At 58.4% G+C, this 18,100-nt stretch overlaps 1 protein-coding gene across 1 annotated transcript in view; it reads left to right on the top strand.

Moving 5' to 3' along the window:
• The window catches only part of LOC105991053 (maestro heat-like repeat-containing protein family member 7), a 42,846-nt gene extending 25,118 nt beyond the window's left edge, over window positions 1-17,728 (top strand). The window contains exons 14-29 of the mRNA XM_013023611.1: window positions 812-916; window positions 2,936-3,071; window positions 3,823-3,920; window positions 4,380-4,529; window positions 5,728-5,882; window positions 6,227-6,359; window positions 7,278-7,471; window positions 8,573-8,710; window positions 8,816-8,933; window positions 9,042-9,182; window positions 9,313-9,486; window positions 11,123-11,281; window positions 12,773-12,895; window positions 14,162-14,267; window positions 16,519-16,584; window positions 17,002-17,728. Coding sequence (XP_012879065.1) covers window positions 812-916; window positions 2,936-3,071; window positions 3,823-3,920; window positions 4,380-4,529; window positions 5,728-5,882; window positions 6,227-6,359; window positions 7,278-7,471; window positions 8,573-8,710; window positions 8,816-8,933; window positions 9,042-9,182; window positions 9,313-9,486; window positions 11,123-11,281; window positions 12,773-12,895; window positions 14,162-14,267; window positions 16,519-16,584; window positions 17,002-17,429 — 2,424 coding nt within the window. The 3' untranslated portion in view covers window positions 17,430-17,728. The remainder of the gene's footprint in view (window positions 1-811; window positions 917-2,935; window positions 3,072-3,822; window positions 3,921-4,379; window positions 4,530-5,727; window positions 5,883-6,226; window positions 6,360-7,277; window positions 7,472-8,572; window positions 8,711-8,815; window positions 8,934-9,041; window positions 9,183-9,312; window positions 9,487-11,122; window positions 11,282-12,772; window positions 12,896-14,161; window positions 14,268-16,518; window positions 16,585-17,001) is intronic.
• Window positions 17,729-18,100: the final 372 nt, after the last annotated feature.

Here is an 18,100-nt window from a genome sequence, read left to right on the forward strand (position 1 = left end):
AAAAAAAAGAGTCACGGAATTTCTTGTCCAGGCTGGCTTTGAACTGTGATCCTCAGATCCCTGAGTAGCTGGGATGACAGGCGTGAGCCACAGGTGCCTGATTCCACAGCACATTCTTATGTGTCTGTGTCTTGTCTGTGTGTGATGTGTGTGTGGGTGCATTTGTGCACATGTCTGTTCATGTGTGTGCACACGCACACACACACGTGTGTGATCACCTCTTTCCAAAGACAGCAGCCCGAGCACACAGCTCCCTCCTACTCCAGTCTGAACTCACTTTCTATTGGCCGGTTTTCAGAGCCCTCCTTCCAGACCCGGGCGCCCAGTGGGATCCTGAGTGGACAGAGCCTTTGTCCCCCGTGGTCGGTGGGGCTGAGCTGGCAGGAAGGGGATGGAGGAGGAAGGCCGTGCAGGGGAGAGGCAGCAGAGCTGCGGTCTGAGCTATGTCCGTCTCTCTGAAGTATGTTGGAGTGCTCAGAGAAAAGTCACGGACTGTGTGCAGCCACCAGCTGCAGGGCCCACACGCTGGTCCAGGAGAAAACGGGGCGCGTGCAGCCAAGGTTGCACAGCAGGTCATGGAGTCAGGGTCTAGAACCCCAATGTACGCAAGTCCCGCGGGGCTGGGGAAACGGAGGCACCCGGCGCCGGGCTCGACCTCTAGACCAAGGTGGCCGGGCTCTCAGAGCGACGGCCCTGCCAGCCTGCGGCAGCCGGGCTCCCACCTGGCTTTCTGCTGTTTGGGAAGCAGCTGGTCAGGCCTCTCTCCTTCCGGCTGCCGGATCGAGCCCCGCCTGTTCCCCTCTCCCTCCAGATGCTGGACCCCTGGCTGAACTCACACAAGGACAACGAACGGGAGCGCGCCATGTGGATTACCGCCCGTGTTCTGGGCTTTACGGCACAGATGAATAATTTTGAAGTGAGTGGAGTCCCTGCCGCCAGCCCTGCTGCCCCCCTCTGAACCTGCACGACACGGTCACGGCGGGACACGGGCCCCGCATGACACGGATGACACGTGCCGTCCCGTGAATCACACCTGCCGCCTTGGCCACTTAGCCTTCTTCTCCCATGATCCATCCTGTTTGTTCTGTCCCTCCCCCCTCTCCCCCCCACCCTCCCTCCCTGAGGCTCAGCCCGAGCCTTCCTCTCAACATCAGTTCCAGGATGTGTGTGGGTGCTGTGCGGGGTGGCCCCGTCTGTCTATGTCTGTCCGTCCGTCCATCCATCTTATTCACTCTATCATACTCACTCACATCTATCTTATTCATCTATCTCTGTCTGCCTATTAATCTGTCTATGCACTCATTCATCTATCTACCGATCTATATGTATCTAATCTATTCATTCATCTCTCTATCCTTGCGTCCATCCATCAGTATCTAATCTATTCATTCATCCATCATCTGTCTGTCTGCCAATCTAAGCTATCCATTTATGTACTCATCTACCTATCCATCCATCCATCTTATTCACTCATCCATCATTTTGTCTGCCTATCTAATCTATCCATCTATGCACTCATTTATCTACCTACCTATCTATATGTATCTATCTAATCTACTCATTCGCCTGTCATCCATCCATCAGTATCTAATCCATTCACCTATCACCTGTCTGTATGCTTATCTGATCTGTCCATTTCTGTACTCATCTATCTATGCATCCATCTATCCAGCTATCTTATTCACTCATCCATCATCTATCTCTGTCTGCCTGTTTCATCTATCCATCTATGCACTCATTCATCTACCTGCCTATCTATATGTATCTAATCTATTCATTCATCTCTCTATCCTTCCACCCATCCATCATATCTATTCATTCATCCATCATCTATCTGTCAATCTAATCTACCCATTTATGTACTCATCTACCTATCCATCCATCCATCTTATTCCCTCATCCATCATTTTTGCCTGCCTATCTAATCTATGCATCTATGCGCTCATTTATCTATCTACCTATGAATCTATCTTAATTACTCATTTGACCATCCATCTATCCATCCATCAGTATCTAACCTATTCCCTCATCCCTCATCTGTCTAATCTCCAACTATGAACTCCTCTATCTAATCTCCATCCATGAACTCCTCTATCTAATCTCCATCTATGAATTCCTCTATCTAATCTCCATCTATAAACTCCTCTATCTATATCTACCCATCCACCATCCTTAGCTCTCCGTCCATCTATATCTCTCTGTCTATATCTAAGCTATTCACTCATCCATCACCTATATCTATCTATCTGTCGATTTTAGCTATGTGCTCATCTACCTACTCAGCTGTCTATTCAGTCTATCATCGAGTCTTCCACTGTGTCTTTTATGTACCTGTCATTTATCTCTTTCCATTCATCTGTCCATCCATCTTCCTAATATCTACTCATCCATCCCTCTGTCTCTCTAGCACTTATTTAATCTTTCCATCTAGCCATCCATCTTTTTTGTTGTTGTTGCTGTTGGTTGTGGGACTTGAAGTCAGGGCCAAGGCTAGATCTCTACCGCTTTGAGCCACAGCGCCACTTCCAGTTTTCTGGTGGTTCATGGGAGATAGGAGTCTCAGGGGCTTTCCTGCCCAGGCTGGCTTTGAACCCTCTTCCTCAGATCTCAGCCTCCTGAGTAGCTGGATGACAGGCCGGAGCTGCCGGCACCAGCATCCATCCATCTATCCACCATCCACCGGGCCACCCACCCACATTGGTTCTGGAGCTGGGACCCAGGGCCTCAGGCCCTGCCATGCCACGCCCAGTCCTGCCTCTCCTGTATGGGGGCCCTGCCACGCCCCCTAGTCCTGCCTCTCCTGTATGGGGGCCCTGCCACGCCCCCTAGTCCTGCCTCTCCTGTCTCTGGCCCACAGGTTCCCCCTCCCCCCACCTGCAGCCCTTTCCTGGGAGGGGCGGTGATAAGGTGACTTCCGGTTGGTGCTCCTTCCCAGGTGGAGATTCAGTTTGCCCGGCTGGGGCGGCTGGTGAGGATGTTGGCCATTCGCTGCCAGGACTCGGTGGACAACATCTCCTTCCTGTCTTCCCAAGCCGTCTACAACCTCTACTGCATCCTCTTGCAGCAGAAGCGTAAGGCCACCTCCCCTCCCCTCCTCTCTCCTTCTGCCCCTCCCCTCCCTTCTCCCTCCCCTTCCTTCTCTCCCCCTCTTCTCCCTCCCCTTCCCCATCCCTGACCCCCTTCGGCCTGGCCACACCCACTCACTGCTTCCTGAGCTCGCTCTCTCTCTCTCTGTGGGGGAATCTTCTCCCTCACCTCTACAGATCGTGTTTTCTTGGGGCCCCGCACCTTCCCTGTGCCCAGGTGGGTGTTGGCATGGGACAAGCGGGGGGTGGGGGGCATTCAGCATTTCCCATCCTAATGCCCATGTGCAACTCCTGCCCCACCAAGGACCACCAGACAACCACACAGTGCTGCCCAAGCTGGCTCGCGTTCAGCTCGTGTCCGGGGCTCTGTGTCGGGGTTCCGCTCGTGTTTGGGGCTCTGTGTCGGGGTTCAGCTCGTGTCCGGGGCTCTGTGTTGGGGTTCCGCTTGTGTCTGGGGCTCTGTGTCAGGGTTCAGGTTGGGTCTGGGGCTCTGTGTTGGGGTTCCGCTCATGTCTGGGGCTCTGTGTCGGGGTTCAGCTCGTGTCCGGGGCTCTGTGTCGGGGTTCAGCTCGTGTCCGGGGCTCTGTGTCGGGGTTCAGCTCGTGTCCGGGGCTCTGTGTCGGGGTTCCGCTCGTGTTTGGGGCTCTGTGTCGGGGTTCAGGTTGTGTCTGGGGCTCTGTGTTGGGGTTCCGCTCGTGTCTGGGGCTAGGCCTGGACTCAGAGGTCGGTGTTGCAGAGATGCTGAAGAAGAGGCAGGGCACGTGGGAGGAAGAGGACAAGACTGTGGCCTACAGCGCCCACGTGTTCCACAACAACACCTACAAAATTGCCAAGGTGAGGGGGCGCCCAGGCCAGGTGGGGGAACAGGGCAGGGTTGGGGGGTCCTGCAGATCATCCTGTCAACGACCAGGGCAGGGCTCCACCATCCTCCCTGTCCTCTACCACTGCGGTGAAACTTGTTTTTGCGGGTCCAGGGGGCTTGAACTCAGGGCCCGGGCGCTGTCCCCGAGCCTCTTTTTGGTGGAGGCCGGCGCTCTACCACTTGAACCACAGCGCCACTTCCATCTCTTCCTGGGTGGTTCATTGGGGATCAGAGTCTCATGGACTTTCCTGCCCGGGCTGGCTTTGAACCGCGATCCTCAGACCTCAGCCTCCTGAGTCTCTGGGATGACAGGCGGGAGCCGCCATGCCCGGCCCCGGAAGCATTTGTTTGGGTGCTTCCCGAGTCTTGGTGCTCGGAGCGGGGGGCCGGGCGGGCGTGGGCTGCAGGTGTCCAGCCCGGCCCCCCGCCAGGCGTTCGCCGAGTACTTCACCCAGATCCAGGTCACCAACCTGGTGCTGACTGCCATGGAGAGCCTGACGGACGGCAAGGTGAAGATGTCGCTGGCGGCCGCGCAGCTGATGAGCGCCGTCATGAAGGAGCGAGGCAGAGACGTGATAAAGGTAGATGCCCCGCCCTCCACCTGCGGGCTCAGGAGCAGGGAGGCAGGACCTGAACCCCTACATCTAGATCTCTGCGTCCTCACCCGGCTCCGGAGCTAGCCGGCCCTGACAGGTACAGTCCTGAGTCCCGAGCCGCCCTCCTGTCTTGAGGGCCCTTCGCTAGGTTCAGGGGTGCGTAGCTGGTGGGGGTGACGAGGCAGGGGGCCTCGGCCAGCACCAGGAGACAGAGACTGGACATGAAGACACAGCGGGAGTGACCGACAGTGTGATCTTTTTAGCCTAATGTGAAATGATGGGAAGGCTACACAAGTACCTGCATTTATACTTCACTCAGAAAAAGGCTTCAGCCAGGCACCCGTGCTCACGCCGGTCATCCTAGTGACTCAGGAGGCTGAGATCTGAGGATCACAGTTCGAAGCCCCCCAGTCAGGAAAATCCATGAGACTCTGATCTCCAATTAACTACCCAAGAAAAGATGGAAGTGGTGCTATGGCTCAAGTGGTAGAGCGCCAGCCTTGAGCACAAAAACTCAGGGACAGCGCATAGGGCCTGAGTTCAAGCCCCAGTACTGACACACACACAAACAAAAAAAGGACTTCAAAAGAAGGTCTCAGCTGGGCACTGGAGGCTCAAACCTGTCATCCCAGCTACTCAGCAGGCTGAGATCTGAGGATCACAGTTCGAAGCCAGTCCGGGCAGGAAAGTCCGTGAGACTCTGATCTCCAATAAACCACCAGAAAACCGGAAGTGGCGCTGTGGCTCAAGTGGTAGAGCGCCAGCCTTGAGCTGAAGAGCTGAGGGACAGCGCCCAGGCCCTGAGTTCAGGCCCCACGACCGACGAGAAAAAAAAAGAGAGGATTCTATAGGGCAAGCGTTTGGGAACCCAATGCTCCGTTTACGTGGACTTCACGGGGGTGCACAGCTGTCCTGCGGTCCCCCACCCCTCAAGCGCCAGGGGTCCTTGTAGTTTTGTGGGATAGAAGCTGCTCCCAGTTGCTGGAGCGGTGTGTATGGGGTAGGGGAAGCCCTAAAGTATCTGGGGGGACTTTCTGTTTCCCGCAGGGTTTCTCGTCCCTTTGGAGGGACCCAGGACCCCCTTGGGTGGGCTGCGGGCAGGGTCAGCTTCCTGTGGCCTGGTCCTGGGACCCTCCGAGAGCACAGTCACCCACCGGGGTCCCCCCCCTGCTGTCTCCTGCAGATCAGCGAGGTGGTGGATGGCATCCTGGAGAGACTGCACATGCAGCTAGAGCCCAGCACCAGGGAAGAGACCCTGCAGGCCATGTGCGCGCTGGCCGGCAGCAACACGCCCGCCGTGGTGCCCATGCTGCTCAGCAAGTCCCTGCCTTGGGACAGGTACCTGCCCCCGCCTACCATCCCTGGCCTGGCCCCGCCCCCGCCCCCGCCCCCGGCCCCGCCCCGCCCTGGCCCCGCCCCGGCCCCGCCCCGCCCCAACCAGACCACGCCCATGCCCCCCGCCCCAGCCCAGGCCCCGCCCCCGCCCTGGCCCCGCCCGGCCCCGCCCCCAGGCGTCGTCCAGCCAGGCCTCACGCCTGCGCCTGCGTTCTCCGGCCAGTTCTGGGTCGGGTCGGGTGGGGTGGGGTGGACGGAGGTCCCTTCCTGGAGCCCCCCCACCCCGACTCTGCCCAGCCCATGATGGAAGGACAGACGGACGGACGTGCTGTCCTGTGTCCTTGCAGAACCAAGCTGGCCTTGTGGAAAGCCTTCGGCGCCCAGCGGGAGACGGCCATCAACATCCTGCAAGTGCTCATCGCCATCCTGGAGAAGAAGAACCGGGAGGAGACCAAGGAGATGGCCCTGCAGCCCGTGGCGGTCAGTGGAGGGCCGCTGGGGCAGGGGTCGGCCAGCCGGAGGGTCTCTAGGATTGGGGCGCAGGCCGGCTTTCAGCGTGGAAGGGGCCCGGCCCGGGAGAACATGGGTTGCAGGGCCACGCAGCCCTCTGGGCCTCATGCCGGCATGGCGCCTGGGGTCTCATGGGGGACGAGGGAGCAAGGAAGGGGGCACAACGTGTTCCCCAAGTCATTGCTGCATCGGCCTCCTCCCTCCATCCCTCCCTTCTTCCCAACCTTCCTTCCTTCCTTCCTTCCTTCCTTCCTTCCTTCCTTCCTTCCTTCATCTCTCCCTTCCTTTTTCCTTCCTTCCTTCCCATCCCTCCCTCCCTCCTTTCCCTTCCTTCCTTCTCTCCCTCCCTCCTTCTCTTGCTTTCCTTTCTTCTTTCCCTCCCTCCCTCCCTCCCTCCCTCCTTCCTTCCTTCCTTCTCTCCCTTCCTTCCTTCTCTTGCTTTTCTTCCTTCCTTCTTTTCTTCCCTCCCGCCCTCTTTCTTCCTTTCTTCCTTCCTTCCTTCCCTCCCTCCCTCTTTCTTCCTTCCTTCCCTCCCTCCCTTGCTTCCTTTCATCCCTCCATCCCTCCTTTCCCTTCCTTCCCTTCCCTCCTTTCCTTCTCTTCCCTCCTTCCCTCCCATCCCTATCTCCTTCCCTCCATCTCTCCCTCTTTTCTGTTATCCCTCTTTCCTTCTTTCCCTATGTTGCCGGGCCTGCCCCACAAGCGGCCCTCCTGCCTCAGTTTCTCTACTGGCTGGCACTGCCCCCTCCACGCCTGCTCCCTTTTCCTCCCCAGTGCCAAGACAGCAGAGCGAGAGCTTGGCACCGTGGCCCTCCCCCTCCTTAGCCGCAACCACAGGGCACGTGTGTGTGTGGGGGCAGGCCTGGTGAACCCCCCGTGTCCCCGCAGGCGGTGTGCGCCCTCCACGAGATGCTGTCGGGGCCGCTGTGCCACGAGGCCATCCAGGAGCTGTACCCGCGGCTGCTGCTGGCCGTGCTGTGCCACCTGTACTGGGTCATGGAGCAGAACATCCCGCAGAAGCTGCTGGTCTACTCCAGCGAGGAGACGGCGCGCCGCAAGGGCAAGCACCTGGACCCCACCAGGTCAGCGGGCCGTCGCTCGCTCGGGGAACCCCACGCCCGGTGTGGAACGGGGGCCGGCGCCCCTCAATAAGAAGATGACATATTTTTTTCCCTTTGACTTTGGGATACATTATTCAAATGAGCTGTGTGTGTGAGTGTGTACATGTGTGCATGTGTGAGTGCATGCGTGCGTGCGTGTGTGCGTGTGTGTGTGTGTGTGGCTAAGGGGAGGTTAAAGTCTCGCGGATTTCCTTTTGGCCAGGTTGGCTTCAAATCCTGAGCCTCCAGCCTCAGCCTCCTGAGTGGTGGGGGACGGGCGTGGGCGGCTCAGTGGCTGACAGTGAGCACACAGTGGGGAAGTGCTCACGATGTTTCTGCTCAGAGGCCGCGGCCGCGTCTGTGTGTGGGAGAACGGATCGAGGCCCCACAGCACCGGGCCCCTCTGCCTCTCCGTCTCCGTCTCTCCCTCTTTCTTTCTGTCTCTGTATCTCTGTGTGTCTCTCCCTCTCTATCTCTATCTGTCTGTCTCTCTTGGCTCTGTCTCTGTCTCTGTCTCTCTGTCTGTGTCTGTGTCTGTGTCTCTCTGTCTGTCTCTGTCTCTGTCTCTCTCTCTGTCTCTTATGTCTGTCTTTATGTTTGTGTCTGTGTTTCTGTCTGTGTCTGTGTCTGTGTCTCTGTGTGTCTCTCCTCTATCTCTGTCTGTCTGTCTCTCTTGGCTCTGGCTCTCTCTGTCTCTGTCTTTCTCTGTCTCTGGCTGTTTCTCTCTGTCTCTGTCTCTCTGTCTCTCTGTCTGTCTCTGTGTCTCTGTCTCTATGTCTCTTATGTCTGTCTTTATGTTTGTGTCTGTGTCTCTGTGTCTGTCTCTGTGTCTCTGTGTCTCTGTGTGTGTCTCTGTGTGAGTCTCTGTGTCTCTGGTCTCCATCGCAGGATTCTGGGTGGAGGGGGTCTGGGTTGGGAGGGTGAAATGGCAGAGCGGTGGCAGCAAGGTTCCATGGCATGCTGGGAAAGCAGAGCCTGGCCACGGTGGGGGGAGGGGGGTAGAACCCTGTCCTAGCTGGCCGGCCGCGTGGGGTGGGAGCCGGGGTGTGACCCGTGTTCTCTGCTCGCGTGCGCGGCTGCCAGCTGCGCCCTGGAGGTGGTGAGGCTGGTGCTGGTGGGCGCGGCGTACGAGGGCGTGGCGGAGTATGCCAGGCAGCGTCACTGCTGGGACCTGCTGTCCAGCCCCAAGACCTACTACATCGGCATGATGGACCTGGCCAGGTGGGCCCCCCCCCCGGGCCCTGCCCTCCCCCACCCCCACAGCCCTGGGGTCTCCCCGCTCCCCGGCCGCCATCCCCAAGCCCGCTTCTTTCCCGGGGTGCTCAGCGGCATCGTGAAGAAGTGTGAGCCCAACATCCTGCAGAGGATCCTGAACCACATCAAGAACATGCTGTACAGCCCCGACCACCGCCAGAGGCTCACGGCCCGCACGCTCTACGTGCAGGTGAGGCCCCACCAGGGGGGGGCTGGTGCAGCCCTCCCCGGGCACCTGGGGGCCCCGGCCTCGCCCCTCCCCCGCAGCCCTGGCCTCCCTCTCCCCCCTCCCCCGCAGCTCCTGTGGCATCGCTCGGTGGCAGAGACCATCGGGCAGGACTGCGTGGGCAATCTCATCCACTGGGCCAAGGAGCCCAGCCTTATCATGAAGGAGATCGGTCTCCGGGGAATCAGCAACCTGGCGCTGCACCCCACACACGTGAGCCCCCCTCCCGGGGGGGGCATCCCCCGCCCTGGACCTCCGCCCGGGGCCTTCCACCGCCAGTCCTTCCAGATGCCCCCCCCGGGTAGCCCATGCTGCGTCTCCCCGCCCGCCCCCCCCCCCCCAGTCGAAGGACCTGAAGAGCCTGGTGCCGTTCCTGCGGACCTTCCTGAAGGGCGAGCTGCGCGTGACGGTGCAGGCGGTCAAGGGCCTGCGGAACATCATCTACCACCGGCCCGGCGAGGACACCAAGCTGCTCTTCTGCGACGTCTCCAGGCAGCTCTGCCCGCTCATCAACGACGTATGGCTCTGGCCTTCTGGAACTTTCTCCGGGGATGTCTGCCAAACCCCAAAGCCAGGTCCACGCCGTGGCCAGGATGTCGAGGCTGTGAGCCTCTGAGCCCCAAGGCCATCCTCTCCATGCCCCCCCCCGCCCCCTGGGACGGCAGGCGGGGGCTACGGTGCCTGTGCCCGGTCCACATGACGCTCTGCCCGAGCAGAGGGATCACTAAAGATCTCTGCGGGCTCAGGGATTTGAGTAGCCAGGATTCCAGGTGTGTGGTTCCTGTGCCCAGCTCATGATCCCTTAGTTCTGTATTTATTAATTTTCTTTTTGGCCTGGGGTTTGAACTCAGGGCCTGGGCACTGTCCCTGAGCTGCTTTGTGCTCAAGGCTGGCGCTCTACCCCTTCCGGCTTTTTCTGAGTGGTTTATTAGAGATAAAGAGTCTCACCCTCAGATCTCAGCCTCCTGAGGAGCCACCGGCGCCTGGCTTTATCTTCTGTTTCTTCACCTAGACTTCATCTCTGATTTGAGAGCCTTCGCTTCTACTCTTTCCCAGGCTTTAAGCGTCTCTGTAAAGTAGGTTTGGAGGGTTGATTTGTTTGTTAGAAGATGGAGTGTTGCTGTGTTGCTTAGATTCATCTTTTTTCTTTCTTCCTTTTCTTTGGGTCTAACACCAAGACTTGAACTCAGTATCAGATGCTTTTGCTCATTGGCTGACGCTCTACCACTTGAGCCAGGACTCCAACCCCCTGCTTAGACTTAGTCTTTTTTTTTTTTGCCGGTGTGGGGCTTGAACTCTGGGCCTGGGCGCTGTCCCTCAGCTCTTCAGCTCAAGGCAAACACTGTACCACTTGAGCCACAGCACCACTTCCGGCTTTTTCTGCTTATGTGGTGCTGAGGAATCGAACCCAGGGCCTCGTGCATGTGAGGCAAGCGCTCTACCACTGAACCACCTGCCCAGCCCCCGACCTATTTTTTGGAATAGGGTCTCGATTTTTTCCCCCTCACCTGGCTTGGACTGTGATCCTCCTATTCGCATTTTCCGCGTAGCTCGGAGGATAGATGCGTGCCGTCCCATGCCTTCTCCATGGAGACCGGCCTCCACCTGTGATCCTCCTGAGTCACTAGGATTGATTGACAAGCACGAGCTGCCATGTCTGGCTGTTGTCTTTTTATGATCCTCTTTAAAGAACAGAATAGAAGGAAACAAAGTTCATACCTGTAATCTTAGCTAGATTAGGGCTAGTCTGGATAGAAACATCCTTGAGACTCCATCTCTTAAAAACAAGAACAACCACCAGCAAAATGCCAGATGGGAGGCACTGCTCAAATGGTAGAGCACCAGCCAACAGCAAGAAAGCCACGCGGGTGCCAGCCCTGAATTCAAGGCATACGTAGTACCAGGAAAATCAGTAAGCAGGCCTTGTTGATGGAGTTGCAAGCTGTAGATGTGAAGGGTGTTGGAGTAAGATGAGCTCAGGCCGCGTCTCTGGTGCGAATCTTGTCTTATGTGGGGTACTTGAAAGGGAATGACCGGCTCTCCAGTCTTGGGGTGGGGCTGAGCCTGGCAGGAGGGAGCCAGGCCTGGGGGGGAGGGGAGGGGCGGGGACAAGGGCCCCCAGGCTCCATCCGCTCCTCCCCCTCCCCCGGCAGGAGAGAGACCAGGTGCGGGTGTCGGCCACCTCGGCGCTGGGCCACATGCTGCACCGCGTGTTCCAGTTCAAGCCCGGGATGATGGTGCGCAAGGAGATCTACTCCTTCCTTGTCCCGCTGCTGCTCAGCATCCAGGACAACAACGTGGAGGTGGTCAAGGTGCGGCCGCTCCCGCCCGCCCGCCCGCCTTCCTTCCCTTCTTCCATCCTTCCTTCCTAACTTCCTTCCTTCCCTCCTTCCTTCCTTCCCCTCCCTCATTCCCTCCTTCTATCTCTCCTTCTTCCCTCCTTCTCCCTCCCTTTCTTCTTCCTTCTTTGCTCCCTCCCTCTTGCCTTCCTTCCCTCCTTTTTTCCTCCCTCCTTCCCTCTCCCATCCCTCCTTCCCTCCTCCTATCCTCCCTGTCTCTCCCTCCCTTCTTTCCATGGCTGATCTGTGCCATGATCCATGTGGGCTGCTCCTTTTCCGTGCACTTCTTGGTGGGCCCTGGCTCCAGCCCTGGCTCCGGTTTTGGCTCCAGCTCCAGCTCAGGCCCTGGCTCTGGCTCTGCCTCTGACTCTGACACTCTGGTTCTGGCTCTGACTCTGGCTCCGGCTCCAGCTCCAGCTCTGGCTCTGGCTCTGACTCTGACTCTGACTCTGGCTCTGACTCTGGCTCCAGCTCCGGCTCCAGCTCTCACTCTCGCTCTGGCTCTGGCTCCTGCTCCAGCTCCGTCTCTGCCTCTGGCTCTCACTCTGACTCTGACTCTAGCTCCAGCTCCAGCTCTGGCTCCAGCTCCGGCTCCGGCTCTGGCTCTGGCTCTCACTCTGGCTCTCATTCTGGCTCCAGCTCCGGCTCCAGCTCTGGCTCTGGCTCTGGCTCTGGCTCTCACTCTGGCTCTGGCTCTGACTCTGACTCTGACTTTGACTCTGGTTCTGACTCTGGCTCCAGCTCTCACTCTGGCTCTGGCGCTGGCTCCTGCTCCAGCTCTGTCTCTAGCTCTGGCTCTCATTCTGACTCTGACTCTGACTCTGGCTCTGGCTCCAGCTCCAGCTCTGGTTTCTGCTCTGGCTCTGACTCTGACTTCAGCTACAGCTCCGGCTACAGCTCTCACTCTGGCTCTGGCTCTGATTCTGACTCTTGACTCTGGCTCTGATTCCGGCTCCAGCTCTGGCTCTGACTCTAGCTCTGGCTCTGGCACTGGCTCTGGCTCCGGCTCCGGCTCCGGCTCTGGCTCTGACTCTGGCTCTGGCTCCAGCTCTGTCTCCAGCTCCAGCTCTGGCTCTGGCTCTGGCTCTGGCTCCGGCTCCAGCTCTGGCTCTGGCTCTGGCTCTGGCTCCGGCTCCAGCTCTGACTCTGGCTCTGGCTCTGGCTCCGGCTCTGGCTCTGACTCTGGCTCCAGCCCTGTCTCCAGCTCCAGCTCCAGTTCTGACACTCAGTCTGATTCTGGCTCCAGCTCTGGCTCTGACTCTGGCTCCGGCTCTAGCTCTGGCTCCGGCTCCAGCTCTGGCTCTGGCTCTGGCTCAGACTCTCACTCTGGCTTTGACTCTGACACTCGCTCTGGCTCTGGCTCTGGCTCCAGCTCCAGCCCTGGCCCCAGCCCCTCTCCCTGTGGTTTCCCAGCCTTCTGGGCCTGGGGAGCGGGCGCTGGGCACGGCCTTGTCTCCTCCCCAGGCCTGTCGAAGGGCCCTGACCGAGTGGACGAAGGTGATTGGCTGGTCGTCGCTCACGCAGATGTTCAGGCACACCACCCTCAGCGACCACATCCAGGTGCTGGAGGAGACCTGCAAGTTCCTGGTGGGTGTGCGTCCCTGGGGGGCCCCGGGGCCCGGGCCGGGCTGGGTGCGCTAGGGGCAGCACGGCCATCCACGTCGGATCCTGCACCTTCGGTAGACTCCCGAAGTCTACTGCTGGCTGCTCAGCCCTGGCCTCGGGGCTGGGAGGCACGCTAGCTGCAGGACCTCGGTCCTCCGCAGACAGCGCTGGGAAGAGGCCAGAGGCCGTTGTCAGGAGGTTGGGAGTCTGCAGCTCTGGGCGCCGGTGGCTCACACCTGTCGTCCTACCTACTCAGGGGGCTGAGATCTGGAGGATCGAGGTTCCCAGCCACCCCAGGCAGAATCATCTGTGAGAGTCTCATTTTCAATTAACTAGAGGGGAAAAAAAGGCCAGGTTAGAGAAGTGGCGTAACGGGCAAAGTGCCAGCCAAGCAAGTGAGCAGAGCACATGCAAGGGCCCGAGTTCAAACCCCAGTACTGGGGGGAAATGTCTATTGGTCCTGTGAAATGCAGCTGCGCAGAGACCTGGAATCCTTGCTGGAAAGCCAGCAAGGCCTAGCAAGCTGTGTGTGTGTGTGTGTGTGTGTGTGTGTGTGTGTGTGTGTGCGCGTGCGTGCGTGCGCGTGCGTGCATGCCTGTAATCCCAACACTCAGAAAAAAGGCTGAGGTGGGAGGATTGTGAGTTTGAGGCCAGCCTGAGCCACACAGGGAAACCTGGAGCAAAAACCAAACAAGCACACAGCAGTGGCGTTCACTAGAAGAGAGCTGGGCGGGGCTTCCCAAGCAGGGGGGCCAGGCTGTTGGACTCTTTCTTTCCCTTTTTTCCTTCCTTCCTTCCTTCCTTCCTTCCTTTCTTCCTCCCTCCTTTCCCTCCCTCTCTTCCTTTCCTTCTTTCCTTTCCCTTCTTTCCTCCTTCCCTTCCCTCCCTCTCCCTCCCTCCCTCCCTCCCCCCTTCCTTCCTCCCTTTTTTCCTCCCCCCTCCCTCCCTCCCTCTTCCTTCCTTTCCCCTCTCCCCTCCCCTCTCCGTCCCTCCCCTCTCTTTCCTCCTTGCAGCTGGCCTGCCCGCAGTCCCTGCCCACCCGTGGGTTTCCTGTGGGCTGGGGGTGAAGGCGCGGGAGGGGGAGGCCCCCTCCCTGCTTCCCGCCCCCCCCCCCCCGCTGGCCTGGGCCACTTTGGGATGGGGACGCAGGTGAAGGGTGGGGGCAGGCCGGGCGGCCCTGTCGACGGGGTGAGGGGTGACGGTCCGGATGGTTCTGTGGGGTCAGTGCCGGCTGCCTCCGCCCCACAGGTCAGTTCGGGGCGGCTGCATCTGGTGGGGGAGCTGCTGACACAGAGCTTTGGCTTTCTGAGTAGCCACCAGGTCTTCCTGCGTGTGGCCGCGCTCAACTTCATAGGTGAGACCCTGGCCGGCTCCCCTTGGCCCCCCCCCCAGCCTCCCCACCCGCCCGGAGCCCAGCCACAGCCCAGAGAGGCCCCCGGACCTGCCCCGGGGTGACCCAGCAGGCCCCCCCTTCCTGCTCAGAGGTGTTGAGCTGGGCTAGGCCCCTGATTTGGCTTCAAAAGGCTCTGGGGAGGAGCGGAGGCCGGGCTCCCCAGTTCTGGCCTCCACCATGCTGTCCGGGCGCTGCTTTGTTGGGGACAAGACCATGCAGTTGTGACAGGACGGAAAGACACTGATCTAGGGGTTGGGCAGGTGGCTCAGTGGTAGAGCGCTCACCTCGCATGCAGGAGGCCCTGGGTTCGATTCCTCAGCATCACAGAAGCAGAAAAAGCTGGAAGTGGTGCTGTGGCTCAAGTAGTAGAGCGCCCGCCTTGAGCTGAAGAGCTGAGGGACAGTGCCCAGGCCCTGAGTTCAAGCCCCATAACCAACCAAAAAAAAAGACAAAAAAAATCATCTACTGGAATCTCATGGAATTTCCAAAATGCTGCTGCTTCACAATGTATCAGTAGCATGTGTTAGAAAACAACAACAACAAAAATCAGATTGACAAAAAGAAGAAAATAATGCTAGAGTCACCGCCATTTTTAAGAATGTAAAAAGTTACTACCTACACAAATAGGAACAAACACAGCAGGCGCCGGTGCTCACGCCTGCACTGCCAGCTGCTCAGGAGGCTGAGATGGGGAGGATCGCAGTTCAAAGCCAGCCGGGGCAGGAAAAGAAGCGTGCACGACTCCCTTCCACCAGTCATTAGGCGTGCTGGCTCACACCTGCCATCCCAGCCACGGCAGGCCGTGTGAACAGGCGGATGGTGGTCTGGGCTGGCCTGGGGCTGGGAGTCGGTCACGCAGAAGCCCGTGTGCGAGCCCCGAAGACAAACCCCGGTACCCCCAGGATGCCACGCCAACAAACCCCGGGCAGTTGGGACACTGTCTTCCTTTGCGTGTCCGTCTCCATGCAGCGGGGGTTTGAGCCCAGGGCCTCCCTCTTGCGAGGTTTTTTTTTTTTTTTTTGATAGTTTTTAATGTGTTTCCTTACCCTAGCTTTGTGCTTTCAATGTGCTCTATTAATTCAATGTCTTTTTTTTTTTTTTTTTGTCGGTCATGGGGCTTGAACTCTGGGCCTGGGCGCTGTCCCTCAGCTCTTCAGCTCAAGGCGAGCGCTCTACCACTTGAGCCACAGCGCCACTTCCGGTTTTCTGGTGGTTTATTGGAGATAGGAGTCTCACAGTCTCTCCTGCCTGGGCTGGCTTTGAACCGCGATCCTCAGATCTCAGCCTCCTGAGTAGCTAGGATTACAGGCGTGAGCCACCAGCGCCCGGCTTCAATGTCTTTTTTATTGTTGTTGTTGTTTGCCAGTCCTAGGACTTGAACTCAGGGCCTGGGCACTATTTCTAAGCTCTTTTGGCTCAAGGCTAGCGCTCTACCACTGGAGCCACAGTGCCACTTCTGACTTTTTCTGTGTATATAATACTGAGGAATCGAACCCAGGGCCTCATGCATGCTAGGTGAGCACTCTACCACTGAGCCACCTTCCCAGCCCCTTCAGTGTTACTTTTAATGACTGTATCAAATCACTTCCATTGCACGCTTGGATTTATAAAATGATTTAACACGTCCAGATTTTATTTTATTTTATTGTTGGTCCTGGGGCTTGAACTCCAGGAGTGTCTGTCCCTGAGCTCTTTGTGCTCAAGGCTGGCGCTCAACCACTTGAGCCACAGTGCCACTTACGGTTTTCTGGTGGTTTATTGGAGATCAGAGTCTCATGGACTTTCCTGCCTGGGCTGGTTTTGAGCCGTGATCCTCAGATCTCAGCCTCCTGAGTAGCTGGGATGACAGGCGAGAGCCACGGCGCCCGGCTTGTCTTTTTTTCTTAAGCCGGACGCAGCAGTAAATCTCCGATGCTCCCATTCTTTCAGGTATGGGAATTTTCTCACACCCAAGGCTCTGCAGCATTTAAGGTTTTTCTCGTCTGTTGGGAACGGTTCTCTGAGACCCTGGTGCCCTGTCAGTCAGTTGTTTTTCAGACGGGCTGACCCTGGACCATGGTCCTCCTCATTCCTGCTTCCCGTGTCCTGGAATGATGAGCGCACCACCAGGCCCTGCGTTTATACTAGTTGAGATGGGGTCTCCCTGGCTGTTCTCGAACCTTCTTCCTCCTGACCCCTGCCTCCTGTGACTTTATGTCTGTCTTCTCCGTAGAGTTAATCATCAAGAACATACAGATGTGTGCTATCCATGAAGATGATGTGGAAGAGATTCAGACCAGTGAGTGCCTGCTCCCCAGGGGCCTGGACCACCGGGGTGTGGGCGCCACCTAGTGGCTGATCGGGAGCCTCACTTATTTTTGCAGTACTGGGCTTTGAACTCATGAACCTGTGCTTGCTAGGCAGGTGCTCTGACCACTGAGCTACGCTTCCAGTCCTGTCTTGTTCTTGTTGTTGTTGGTGGTGGTGGTGGTCATGGGGCTTGAACTCAGGGCCTGGGCGCTGTCCCTGAGCTCTTTTCGCTCAAGGCTGGCGCTCTGCCCCTTTGAGCCACAGCTTCTGGCTTTTTTTTCTGGTGGTTCCTTGGAGATGAGAGAGTCTCACGGACTTTCCTGCCCGGGGTTGACCTTGAACCGGGCTCGTCAGCTCTCAGCCTCCGGGATGGCTTGCAGACGCTGCGGGGTGATGTGGGTTTCAGATCTGGAGTGCATGAAGAACGACTCCCAGGCGTCCGTGCGTCAGATGGCCAGCGACATCATGCAGAAGCTGGAGGTGAGCTTGAAGCCGCAGGCGTCCAGGATCTCCCGGCTCAGCCAGATGAGCATCACCTTCCTCAGGGCCTCCGGCATCAAATCCCCCAAAAGGAAGAAGCACCTGTTTAAGGGGCTCCTGCGGGAAGAGGATGACGGCTACCAGAAGAGGCTCTGGCTGTGGTGCCGGGGGGTCACCAGGCCCTTTTACACGCGCTGCCGGCACCAGGTCCACAACGCCTGGCTGGTGATGGGCACGCGGCTGCAGCGGCTGCAGCCCGAGCGGCGCGGCGGCCAGACCCAGCACGTCCAGAAGGTTCAGTTCCAGGCCTCCCACGTGTGCCCGGAGGGCACGGCGGCTCCTGATCAGCCCTGAGACGCCAGCCCGGACCTCGCCGCGCGCCTTCCGCCGGGCCTTCCTCCAGCCGTCGGTTCGTTTGTTTTCTCATTGTGATCTTATTTGCCAATAAATCTCATTTTTTTTCTTTCATCGAAAGGCTCACTGGCTTCCCTCCAGGCCTTGGGAGTTGGCCGTCAGCCCGAGTGAGCAAGGCCGGCTCCGGACGTCTGTCCTTCCGTGTCCTAGACAGAGGGAGCGGGAGCTCAGGCCTCAGAATTGTCCCTCCCCTTGCTCGCAGCGTGGGTGCTTGACCTGTCATCTGAGGGGTGCGGCTGTGGCTCTGGTGAGTGAAAGCCTCAGATACCATGTTCCAGTCCCGGTCTCAGATCAAAAAAAGAAATAAAAGCAAATGACAGTCATCTGAAACTTTGGTACACACACACACACACTCACACACACACTCACACACACTCCAGACCCCTTGTTCCCGTGGTCTGGCTGCAGGCCCCATCTCCACGCGGGCACGGTCCCCACACACAGGTGCAGGTGAAAGAAACGAGAGCCAGGTGCCCGGTGCGGCTCACTCCTATCACCTGGGCTACTCGGGAGGCTGAGATCTGAGGGTCAAAGTTCAAAGCCGACTCTGGGCAGACAGATCCCAGAGAGACTCTCCACTCCCTCTTAACCCCCCAAAAGCCGGAAGTGGA

The sequence above is a fragment of the Dipodomys ordii genome, unplaced genomic scaffold (assembly GCF_000151885.1).
Source record: "Dipodomys ordii isolate 6190 unplaced genomic scaffold, Dord_2.0 Scaffold69, whole genome shotgun sequence".
Classification (NCBI taxonomy): domain Eukaryota; kingdom Metazoa; phylum Chordata; class Mammalia; order Rodentia; family Heteromyidae; genus Dipodomys; species Dipodomys ordii.